The sequence below is a fragment of the Oncorhynchus nerka genome, linkage group LG12, assembly GCF_034236695.1.
Source record: "Oncorhynchus nerka isolate Pitt River linkage group LG12, Oner_Uvic_2.0, whole genome shotgun sequence".
NCBI lineage: Eukaryota > Metazoa > Chordata > Actinopteri > Salmoniformes > Salmonidae > Oncorhynchus > Oncorhynchus nerka.
This window is the reverse complement of record NC_088407.1, coordinates 42,917,742-42,931,150: the sequence shown is the minus strand read 5'-3', so window position 1 is coordinate 42,931,150 and position 13,409 is coordinate 42,917,742. Positions and strand designations below refer to the sequence as shown.

The 13,409-nt window shown below is 39.4% G+C and overlaps 1 protein-coding gene across 1 annotated transcript in view; it reads left to right on the top strand.

Annotated features, from left to right (window-relative positions):
• Nucleotides 1-2,616, top strand: part of babam2 (BRISC and BRCA1 A complex member 2) — a 194,995-nt gene extending 192,379 nt beyond the window's left edge. The window contains exon 12 of the mRNA XM_029674925.2: nucleotides 478-2,616. Within this exon, the coding sequence (XP_029530785.1) occupies nucleotides 478-541 (64 nt within the window). The 3' untranslated portion in view covers nucleotides 542-2,616. The remainder of the gene's footprint in view (nucleotides 1-477) is intronic.
• Nucleotides 2,617-13,409: the final 10,793 nt, after the last annotated feature.

Here is a 13,409-nt window from a genome sequence, read left to right as displayed (position 1 = left end):
CTAACAATCACAATAACAGTACAACCACCTAATCGCTTTCATCGAAAAGGCATATCACTACGCACACCGTGGTGAAGATTTGTATGCAAAATAGATGTGATATGATTTATAAATGTATGGCTCTCCCAACTTTATCCTACTCTACCTTTTTTATTTTTTAACATGTTTAACCCTGTTTGTGGTTTAATTGCTTATCTCCAGCTGACCATGCTTACTTTGCACAGAACAGGACTGCTTAACTATAAAAGCAGAGGTTTTGTCCCAAAGTTGATGGTTACATGGAATAGATATGTCATTGTCTCTGTTTATATCGCCGGTCTCCAAGGAAAGTCAGTATTCTATTGCTGAAAGAGCAAACCGGTGCTTTGCTTTTATGGTCAGATAAGTACTGGTGCACTTCCAGTAAATCTGTATCTGTCTAAATGACTTTTATTGCTCTCTTTCTCGCTCTCTTTATCTGTCTATCTTTCTCCACAGAGCATACTTCAAGAGCTTCATCCCTCAGTTTCAGGAAGGGGCCTTTGCCACTGGGAAACTCTAGGACTGAAGTACAGCAGTGTGTTTGTGTGTGAATGGACTGCATGATAGTGATAATGTGCTTACTGTACGGGTACTCTCTAACGCCACGTTGAGCATTTCATGCTTTTTCCTACACTGTCTGTTTTTCCATTTTATTAAGTTGTTTTTTCTCCTTTCTTAAATCTAGAGGGAATGAAAGTACTGAAAAGCTGTTACTAAAATGTTTTGGAGTAGTAGGTCAGAACCACTTGTTACATCAACAGACAGATGTGGGGCTTGCCCAGCCAAAGTGTTACAACTTCAAAGCAGACGTCACTTCTGATCTTCAGAGTGTTTGTCAGAGAACTGGAAAAGTGCCCTTGAAGGGGAATAACTGAACCCCTCTGACTCATTGTTGGACTGTCTGTCAAAGTGTTCACCTTTCTCAGTCAGGGACAGTGAGGTAGAGCGAGAGCTACGTCACCAGGTTATGCAGCTGCTCACTCACTGCAGTGCTAGATAGAACTTTGATGAATAACACAAAAATAATCAACTTTAGTTAACAGTGATCATACAAGATTCGTGAAGGTTACTGCTCAAGTAGGAACACAGGCACGAGGGGACTCCTCATAAACACAAAACACTGGCAATTTTCAAAATAGCCTTTATCAGACTTTAGCACATAACCCAACAAAACACACCTTTATTGTCAGAAGCGTCATCAGACCTAGGTGGTAGCCTATATAATTTCTCATGTTCAATGCTCTGTAAACCAAGCAGAAAATGCTGTGCTCTAAAGATGACATAGCCACGCAAATACATTAGAAGATAATAGTTGATCTGAAACACTGTTCTCACAACCTTTATCTCCTAAATGATGTCGCTGGTGTATTTTGTAATATATTGCGCAGTAGGCTATAAGGTTTTTTAACCAGGCTCGAATCCTTCCAGGCTGAAAACATACAAGAATACTTTTCCATTTTATAAAATGAGCCTACATTATTACATTCTCTTGCTCGCTCCAGGCAAATCGCTTGCATCATTTAGTAAATCATTGTCAATAGTCTACCGATTTAGAAAATGTAAATGTGGGCTAATAATAAATGTAATAATAGCATATGTGATCTACCCCAATGAAAAGTTTGAAAGTGAGCATAAATCACGTTTCGATAGATGCATGCATCAGTACCTAGGCTATCTATTATATCTGCAACGGAAATTATTTTACATGGATAGGTTTGCTTTCAGCTGGCTGCTGTAGTGAATGTACAATTTAATAAAACATTTCTTCCATAAATGAGCCGTATAGTCCGTATGTGTCATCCAATGAAGTGGACGTTATGTTGCACACTCACTAGTCTTTCCCTCTCATTTTAGTATATATATTTCGCCGTAATGATCTGATCACTCCATGCAACAATTGTTGTAGCCTACAGTCAGAGATGGAAGATGGGCAATGTTAATTGGCAGGTGGAATGATGTCCAATGGGGTTGCATGGTTAAAAGTGGGAGGCGGGATCAGGTTGGCTCCTTTCATCCTTGCTTGGCAGAGATCTCAGAAAAGGTCAAAGGATGAATCTGCTACCCAAATTGATCACAGAAAATGTTTAAGACATTTCTCACAATTGATTGGGCTTCCAGAATTTAGTATATTCGCTGTGACCAAAAGTTTAATATTTTTGTAGATTTGTGTTATTCCACAAAGTTCTATCTAGCGCTGCAGTGAGTGGGGAGCTGCATAACATAGTTGTAGCGCTATCTTGCTCTCCCTGAGTGAGAGAGGTGAGCACTCTGACAGACAATTCAACAATGGGTTAAAGGGGTTTATTCCCCTCAATGTGGGAAAGATCAAGATCAGCGGTTCATCTTCATTCATATCAAACAGTGGGGTGGGGCCAAACCTTGATCTTACCATTACCTGATTACGTTCTACACTTGTCTTAATCCTTGCCTTGAGAAGTCCTCCTTAGTACTATGTACATTGGAGAATACTGTAAAAACCTGTGATCGTATTTTGACTTACTACATGACAGTTTTTACTGAATTATGTTTTTCTGTTATATTTTTGTTTCACCAACATCTCAATCAGTCATTTTCCCAATAAACCCTCAAATCATATACTGTCCAGAAATACATTATTTACATTATTAAATACATTAAGTTGATGTGATTGTAAGCCACTGAGATGCACTGTGAATTCTGGCCTGTGCTAAATGTACTGTGCCTTCAGAAAGTATTCACACATCACATTTTGTTGTGTTACAAATTGGAATTCAAATAGATTTAATTGTAATTGTATGTCAGTGATCTCCACAAAATACTCATGTCGAAGTGGAAGATTCTTTCTGGGTAATCTCAGAGTTTTGCACACCTGGATTGTAAAAAAAAAAATCATCCCATTAGTCTTTTTAATGTTCTTCAAGCTCTGTCAAGTTGGTTGTTGATCATTGCTAAACAGCCAGCGATTTAAGTCAAAACTTTAGCTAGGCCATTGAGGGACATCCATTGGCATCTTGGTAAGCAACTCCAGTGTGCATTTGGCCTTGTATTTTAGGTTATTGTCCTGCTGAAAGGTACAATTGTCTCCCAGTATCTGTTGGAAAGCAGACTGAAACAGATTTTCCTAGAGGATTTTGCCTGTGCTTAGTTCTATTCCGTTACTTTTTATCCTAAAAAAAACCTCCCTAATCCTTTGCGATGACAGGCACACCGATAACATGATGCAGCCACCACCATTCTTGAAATTGTGAGGCGTGGTACTCAGGGATCTGTTGGATTTGCCCCAAACATACCACTTTGTATTTAGGACAAAAAGTTAATTTCTTTGCCACATTCTTTGCAGCATTACCTTAGTGCCTTATTGCAAACAAGATGCATGCTCTGTCATTTAGGTTAGTATTGTGGAGTAACTACAATGTTGTTGATCCATCCTCAGTTATTGGTCACGATTAACTTTTCCTCTCCATATCATAACGCATTTATTACACATCTATAAGCATTTCATGAACGTGTTATAACAGGTTTAAAGACGAGAGGAGAGAACTCGAGACAAAGGGGTTGTTTCAGAATGACCAGAAGCTGATCTGTTATGATCCGCATTAGGTTAATTAAATATATCCATAGCATATGTATAGCACATTTATGTCATGCAAAAGCTCATATTTGTGTATCTTAATAGATGCATTATTACAATGACACTGTAGTGTCATTATGGCTGTTGTCATTATGGCCATACCAGTATTACTGAATATGCCAAAAGGCCAAACCACATTTTGAAAATCATGCTGATATATAAGTTAGCCTGTACCAGCCCCATTTCCCCCACCTTCTGATCCTTCTTCTCACTAAGGTCAATGGTGCATGATGATTCCCACAGGGTTGAATCCTCAGGGTCAATTTTACGGATCAAACCGTGTAGTTGAGGGTCATAACTCATTAACAGCCCTCCACATCACAGTTAAGTTGGTCGTACTGGTCTATAATGCACACATGTAGTCAAAGTAAAGTCAAATAAATTTTCTCATTCATGAAACATTTATAACATTTATAGCTAAGCACTTCATGGTAATTACAGTTGAAGTTGGAAGTTTACATACACTTAGGTTGGAGTCATTAAAACTTGTTTTTCAACCTCTCCACAAATTTCTTGTTAACAAACTTTAGTTTTGGAAAGTCGGTTAGGACATCTACTTTGTGTAATTTTTTCAACAATTGTTTAAAGACAGATTATTTCACTTATAATTCACTGTATCACAATTCCAGTGGGTCAGAAGTTTACATACACTAAGTTGACTGTGCCTTTAAACATATTGGAAAATTCATGAAAATGACATCATGGCTTTAGAAGCTTCTGATATGCTAATTGACATAATTTGAGTCAATTGGAGGTGTACCTGTGGATGTATTTCAAGGCCTACCTTCAAACTCTGTGCCTCCGTGCTTGACATCATGGGAAAATCAAAAGAAATCAGCCAAGACATCAGAAAACAAATTGTAGACCTCCACAGGTCTGGTTCATCCTTGGGAGAAATTTCCAAACACCTGAAGGTACCACATTCATCTGTACAAACAATAGTGCGCAAGTATAAACACTATGGGACCACGCAGCTGTCATACCGCTCAGGAAGGAGATGCGTTCTGTCTCCTAGAGATGAACGTACTTTGGTGTGAAAAGTGCAAATCAATCCCAGAACAACAGCAAAGGACCTTGTGAAGATGCTGGAGGAAACAGGTACAAAAGTATTTATATCCACAGTTGGCCATAATGACCATCGTTATGTTTGGAGTAAAAGGGGGAATGCTTGCAAGCCGAAGAACACCATCTCAAACGTGAAGCACGGGGGTGGCAGCATCATGTTGGGGGGTGCTTTGCTGCAGGAGGGACTGGTGCACTTGACAAAATAGATGGCATTATGAGGGAGGAAACTTATGTGGATATATTGAAGCAACATCTCAAGACATCAGTCGCGAAGTTAAAGCTTTGTCGCAAATGGGTCTTCCAAATGGACAATGACCACAAGCATGCTTCCAAAGTTGTGGCAAAATGGCTTAAGGACAACAAAGTCAAGGTATTGGAGTGGCCATCACAAAGCCCTGACCTCAATCCCATAGAAGATTTGTGAAAAAGCGTGTGCGAGCAACGAGGCCAACAAACCTGACTCAGTTACACCAGCTCTGTCATGGAGGAACGGGCCAAAATTCACCCAACATATTGCGGGAAGCTTGTGGAAGGCTACCCAAAATGTTTGACTCAAGTTAAACAATTTAAAGGCAATGCTACCAAATACTAATTGAGTGTATTTGTCACGTTCGTTGGAACATACTCGGACCAACGTGCAGCGTGATCTGGGTTCCATATCTTTTTTTATTTAAAGTAAGTGAACCACACAAAAAAACAAAGAATGAATGAAACAAACAACGAATCGTGACTACAGAGGTGCAACATGCACTAACTCAAAACAATATCCCACAAAACACAGGTGGAAAAAAGGCTACCTAAATATGATCCCCAATTAGAGACAACGATAACCAGCTGCAACCAAGGGCTCTCTATGGTCAGGGCGTGACCTACTGGGAATGTGATGAAAGAAATGAAAGCTGAAATAAATAATTCTCTCTACTATTATTCTGACATCACACATTCTTAAAATAAAGTGGTAATCCTAACTCACCTAAAACAGGGAATTTTTACTAGGATTAAATGTCAGGAATTGTGAAAAACTGAGTTAATGTATTTCGCTAAAGTGCATGTAAACCTCCGACTTCAACTGTAACTGTGCAGTTTGCCACTGATCTACATTAGCAATATTAAAGGTCTTTGCAGTCAATGTACTGTCATTTCTATTTTTATATTCATAAAGCATTTATAAATATGCCTCACTTATTAAAAAACAGACCAGTGACACAACACAATGTTAAAGAAAATATAAACATATTATTTTCCAGATGTAACGTTAGCACATAAAACCATTGCTGAGGACATTTTTCAGTTGGACATTTCTAGAATACGTTTAACAAATATTCATATTCATTGCATTCAATTAAAATTCCCAATTTCAGACTCATAGCTAGAAATAGCTACAGTATTTTAGTGAGTAAAATGTATTAACACAAATGGTAAAGCTAGCTTTTACCCCTAGCAGCTAGCTAAGCCCCTGGCAATGTCAACACTTTTTCCAACTCGCTCAATAAACATTACAAAATCGTCATGAAACTCATAAAACATTTAGTTAGGTACACTTCAACTATGACAGACAAAATGAGAAAAAAATTCCAGAAAATCACATTGTAGGATTTTTCATTTATTTTTTTGTAAATTATGGTGGAAAATAAGTGTTTGGTCACCTACAAACAAGCAAGATTTCTGGCTCTCACAGACCTGTAACTTCTTCTTTAAGAGGCTCCTCTGTCCTCCACTCGTTACCTGTATTAATGGCACCTGTTTGAACTTGTTATCAGTCTAAAAGACACCTGTCCACAACCTCAAACAGTCACACTCCAAACTCCACTATGGCCAAGACCAAAGAGCTGTCAAAGGACACCAGAAACAACATTGTAGACCTGCACCAGGCTGGGAAGACTGCATCTGCAATATGTAAGCAGCTTGCTGTGGGAGCAATTATTAGGAAATGGAAGACATACAAGACCACTGATAATCTCCCTCGATCTGGGGCTCCACGCAAGATCTCACCCCGTGGGGTCAAAATGATCACAAGAACGGTGAGCAAAAACCCCAAAACCACATGGGGGGACCTAGTGAATGACCTGCAGAGAGCTGGGACCAAAGTAACAAAGCCTACCATCAGTAACACACTACGCCGCCAGGGACGCAAATCCTGCAGTGCCAGACGTGTCCCCCTGCTTAAGCCAGTACATGTCCAGGCCCGTCTGAAGTTTGCTAGAGAGCATTTGGATGATCCAGAAGAAGATTGGGAGAATGTCATATGGTCAGATGAAACCAAAATATAATTTTTTGGTAAAAACTCAACTCGTCGTGTTTGGAGGACAAAGAATGCTGAGTTGCATCCAAAGAACACCATACCTACTGTGAAGCATGGGGGTTGAAACGTCATGCTTTGGGGCTGTTTTTCTGCAAAGGGACCAGGACGACTGATCCGTGTAAAGGAAAGAATGAATGGGGCCATGTATCGTGAGATTTTGAGTGAAAACCTCCTTCCATCAGCAAGGGCATTGAAGATGAAACGCAGCTGGGTCTTTCAGCATGACAATGTTCCCAAACACACCGCCCGGGCAACGAAGGAGTGGCTTCGAAAGAAGCATTTCAAGGTCCTGGAGTGGCCTAGCCAGTCTCCAGATCTCAACCCCATAGAAAATCGTTGGAGGGAGTTGAAAGTCCATGTTGCCCAGCAACAGCCCCAAAGTATCACTGCTCTAGAGGAGATCTGCATGGAGGAATGGGCCAAAATACCAGCAACAGTGTGTGAAAACCTTGTGAAGACATACAGAAAACGTTTGACCTCTGTCATTGCCAACAAAGGGTATATAACAAAGTATTGAGATAAACTTTTGTTATTGACCAAATACTTATTTTCCACCATCATTTGCAAATAAATTCATTAAAAATCCTACAATGTGATTTTCTGGATTTTCTTTTTCATTTTGTCTGTCATAGTTGAAGTGTACCTATGATGAAAATTACAGGCCTCATCTTTTTAAGTGGGAAACTTGCACAGTTGGTGGCTGACTAAATGCTTTTTTGCCCCACTCTATCAGCCATAACAGGAGTAAATAAAGATAGTTGCTCAGCGAAACTCCATATTTGGTGATCAACAAGCTTATTTTGATGCTTGCAGAGTTTTTAATGGGAGTTTGAATCTGAGCTTTTTATGCATTAGAGAGGTCTCTATACTGGTTAGTTGCTAGCTGTATGTCTGAAATGGAACATTTAATTTGAATGCTTTGAATATGGATCTTTGGTAAATCTATTAAAAAAAATTCAACTGAAAAATATCAGTAGTTGGATTGATTCTTTGGCGATGTGCTCAGCAATTGTTTTCTGTGCTAGCTAGCTAACGTTACATCTAGAAAATTAAAATAAAATGTTAATCTTTCCAATAACATTCTGTGTTGGGTCTGTTTTCTTTTATGTAAGTGAGGCATGTTTATAAATTATTTATAATTTCTTTATGAATGGGAAAATAGAAATGACAGTACATTGACTGCAGAAAATTCATACATAGATTTTGAATTTTGGTGTTATAGATCAGTGGCCAACTGCACAGTGCTTAGCTATAAATACTTTATGACTGGGAAAATAGATTTGACTTTACTTTGTATAGAATTCTTACATAGACCCTTCATCTGTGCCTTATAGACGAGTTTGACCAACTTTAATGGGTTATGATATGACCCTCAACTAGAGGTCGACCGATTAATCGTCATGGCTGATTAATTAGGGCCGATTTCAAGTTTTCATAACATCCTGGTAATGAGCCTTTTTGGATGACGACTATGGCCGATTATATTGCAATCCACGAGGAAGCTGCGTGGCAGGCTGACCACCTGATACGCGAGTGCAACATCAAAAGGACCTTGTGGCTGCAAGGAGCCAAGGTAAGTTGCTAGCTAGAATTAAACTTATTTTTACAAAAAACATGGTTGATGATATTGCTAAGTTAACTAGCTTGTCCTGCGCTGCATATAATCAATGCGGTGCCTGTTAATTTATCATCGAATCACAGCCTACTTCAACTTCGCCAAACTGGTGATGATTTAACAAAAGCGCATTCGTGAAAAAAGCACAATCATTTCACAAATGTACCTAACCATAAACATCAATGCCTTTCTTAAAATCAATACACAGAAGTATATATTTTTAAACCTGCATATTTAGTTAAAATAAATTAATGTTAGCAGGTAATATTAACTAGGGAAATTGTGTCACTTCTCTTGCGTTCAGTGCAAACAGAGTCAGGGTATATGCAACACTTTGGGCCGCCTGGTTCGTTGCGAACTGTGTGAAGATCGTAATTAATTTGACATAATATTGAAGGTGTTGCAATGTAACAGCAATGTTTAGACCTCCGTATTTCACTGGAAGAATAAACGCTTTGTTTTCGAAATTATCGTTTCTGGATTTGACCATATTAATGACCAAAGGCTCGTATCTCTGTGTTTATAATATCATAATTAAGTCTATGATTTGATAGAGCATTGTGACTGCGCAGTGGTAGGCAGCAGCAGGCTCGTAAGCATTAATTCAAACAGCACTCTACTGCACTTAGCAATGCTTGAACCACAGCGCTGTTTATGACTTCAAGCTTATCAACTCCCGAGATTAGGCTGGCAATACTAAAGTGCCTTTAAGAACATCCAATAGTCAAAGGTATATGAAATACAACTGATATAGAGAGAAATAGTGGATACGTCAACCTAAAACTTCTTAACTGGGAATATTGAAGACTCATGTTAAAAGGAAACACCAGCTTTCATATGTTCTCATGTTCTGAGCAAGGAACTTTAGCTTTTTTACATGGCACATATTTCACTTTTACTTTCTTCTCCAACACTGTGTTTTTGCATTACTCAGTACTTTGTTGAAGCACCTTTGGCAGCGATTACAGGAATAAGTCTTCTTGGGTATGACGCTATACGCTTGTCACATCTGTATTTGGGGAGTTTTTCCCATTTTTCTCTGCAGATCCTCTCAAGCTCTGTCAGGTTGGATGGGGAGCGTTGCTGCCCAATTATTTTCAGGTCTCTCCAGAGATGTTTGATCAGGTTTAGGTCCGGACTCCGGCTGGGCCACTCAAGGACATTCAGAGACTTGTCCCGAAGCCCCTCTTGCATTGTCTTGGCTGTGTGCTTAGAGTGGTTGTCCTGTTGGAAGGTGAACCTTCAACCCCAGTCTGAGGTCCTGAGAGCTCTAGAGCAGGTTTCCATCAAGGATCTCTCTATACTTTGCTCCGTTTAATTTTGCCTCGATCCTGACTAGTCTCAAAGTCCCTGCCGCTGAAAAATATCCCCACAGCATGATGCTGCCACCACCATGCTTCACCGTAGGGATGGTGCCAGGTTTTCTCCCGACTTGATACTTGGCATTCAGGCCAAAGAGTTTTGGTTTCATCAGACCAGTGAATCTTGTTTCTGAGAGTCTTTCGGTGCATGTTGGCGAACTCCAAGCGGGATGTCATGTGCCTTTTACTGAGGAGTGGCTTCCGTCTGGCCGCTCTACCATAAAGGCCTGATTGGTAGGGTGCTGCAAAATGGTTGTCCTTCTGAAAGGTTCTCCCATCTCCACAGAGGAACTCTAGAGCTCTGTCAGAGTGACCATCAGGTTCTTGGTCACCTCCCTAACCAAGGCCCTTCACCCCCGATTGCTCAGTTTGGCCGGGCAGCCTGCACTAGGAAGTCTTAGTGGTTCCAAACGTCTTCCATTTAAGAATAATGGAAGCCACTTTGTTCTTTTGGACCTTCAATTATGCTTTTTGGTACCCTTCCCAGATCTGTGCCTCGACACAATCCTGTCTCGGAGCTCTACGGACAATTTCTTCGTCCTCATGGCTTGGTTTTTGCTCTGACATGCACTGTCAACTGTGGGACCTTATATATAGACAGGTGTGTGCCTTTCCACATCACGTCCAGTCAATTGAATTTACCACTGGTGGACTTCAATCAAGTTGTAGAAACATCTCAAGGATGATCAATGGAAACAGGATGCACCTGAGCTCAATTTCGAGTATCATAGCAAAGGGTCTGAATACTTATGTAAATAAGGTATTTCTGTTTAGTGTTAATACATTTGCAAACAAATCTAAAAACCTGTTTTTGCTTTGTCATTATGGGGTATTGTGTGTAGATTGCTGAGGAAAATGTTTTTTAAATTTATTTTAGAATATGGCTGTAACGTAACTGAGTGTGACAGTAACAAAATGCGGAAAAAGTCAAGGGGCCTGAATACTTTACATGATTTGATCCGTAAAATTTACCCTGAGGATTCAACCTCCTTTGGATCTTCATGCACCACTGACCTCAGTGAGAAGAAGAAAAGAAGGTAAGTCACGGCTATTGATGGGTTAGCTGACAACCTCACGAAAACAATGTGCGCTCTTCCATGGGGCAGAAGTCTGCCTGTTTTGTTGTGTTTCTGGATGACCCCCATCTGTTTTTCCCCATAGTTGCGCACGCTTTGGTTTTGTTGCAAAACAATCAATCCGTCTATACCGGCAGGTAGGGGAATTGGGGCTGGTACAGGCTAACATATATATCAGCATAATTTTCAAAACATTGTTTGGCCTTTTTAACATATTCACTAACACTAGTATGGCCATAATGACAACAGCCATACTGACACTACGCTTGTCATTGTAAGGATGCATCCATTAAGATACCTAAATATTAGTTTTTCCATAGCATGACATGAATGCTCTACAGATGCTATTAGTATATTTCAAAATCAAATCAAATGTATTGGTCACATACACATGCTTGGCAGATGTTATTGCGTGTGTAGCGAAATGCTTGTGCTTCTAGCTCCGACAGTGCAGTGATATCTAGCAAGTAATGTCTAACAGTTTCACAACATATACCCAAAATACACATAAATCTAAGTAAGGAATGGATTAAGAATATGTCAGAGCGGCATTGGACTAAAATACAGTGGCATAGTATAAAGTACAGTATATACATATGAGATGGATGATGCAATATTTACAAACAATTAAAGTGACTAAGATACCGTAGGATAGTATAGAGTACATCTTACACATATGAGATGAGTAATGCCAGATACAGAAACATTGTTAAAGTGGCTAGTGTTTCATTTCCTTAAAGTCTCCAGTGATTCCTAATCTATTCCTAATCTGAGTTAGGAAGGATGCCTGTATCTTCATTAACCTTTAATAATGTGGTTGGGACCTGTTATAACACGTTCATGAAATTCTTATAGATGTGTAATAAATGCATTATGGCTATCTAGTCAAAGTAAATTGTTACTTCATCTCCTATCACAGCCATTAAACTTTGTAACTGTTTTAAAATCTTCATTGGCCTCGTGGTGTAATCCCTGAGCGCTTTCCTTCCTCTAGCAATTGAGTTAGGAAGGACGCTTGTATCTTTGTAGTGACTGGGTGTATTGATACACCATCCAAAGTGTAATTAATAACTTCACCATGCTCACAGGGATATTCAATGTCTGTTTTTTTTTTTAAATCTACCAATAGGTGCCGTTCTTTGTGAGGCATTGGTCTTTGTGGTTGAATCTGTGCTTGACATTCACTGTTCGACTGAGGGACCTTACAGATACAGTCGGAAGTTTACATACACTTTAGCCAAATACATTTAAACTCCGTTTTTCACAATTCCTGACATTTAATCCTAGTAAAAATTCCCTGTTTTAGGTCAATTAGGATCATCACTTTATTTTAAGAATGTGAAATGTCAGAATAATAGTAGAGAGAATGATTTATTTAAGCTTTTCTTTCATCGCATTCCCAGTGGGTCAGAAGTTTACATACACTCAATTAGTATTTGGTAGCATTGCCTTTAAATTGTTTAACCTCTTGCCTCTACTTGGGACGCTTGCGTCCCAACTAGAGCTCTGGAAATGCAAATGCGCTACGCTAAATGCTAATAGTATTAGTTAAAACTCAAAAGTTCATTAAAATACACATGCAGGGTATCAAATTAAAGCTACACTCGTTGTGAATCCAGGCAACAAGTCAGATTTTTAAAATGCTTTTCGGCGACAGCATGAGAAGCTATTATCTGATAGCATGCACCAATACACTACAACAGAAAAGCACAGCAGGGGACGTAAACAAAATAATTAGCATTTCGGCGTTACACAAACCGCACAATAAAATAGAAAACAGTCATTACCTTTCACCATCTTCTTTGTTGGCACTCCTAGATGTCCCATAAACACTATTGGGTCTTTATTTCGATTAAATCGGGCCATATAAAGCCAAGATATCGTTATATGTAGACTGTGTGATAAACGAAAAAAACAGCGATTTCACAACGTAACGTCATTTTTTAAAATTCAAAAAGTAGACGATAAACTTTCACAAAACACTTCGAAATACGTTTGTAATGCTACTTTAGGTATTAGTAAACGTTAATAAGCGATAAAAATCATCCGTAGGCGATGTAAATATCATTAGCTGTCGTCTTGGAAAAAATTTCAGGAGAGAGCTCTTCCGGAATGATCTGGGCGGAGACCGGAGGTAAGTCGTGCCCCTCTTTCGGTTCAACCAAGAATCAAAGATGATTCAATTCACAAGACTCTAGACAACATGGGGATGCTGTGGGAGTTGAATGCTCGGTCTTATCTAATTCGGCTCACTGTTAACAATTGCTGGAAGTGGCGCAAGGATATTTATTTCCATTTTCTGTGATCAGGTTTTCCTGCGCTTTCCGATGTAACGCACGTTATGTAATAGCCACAGTCG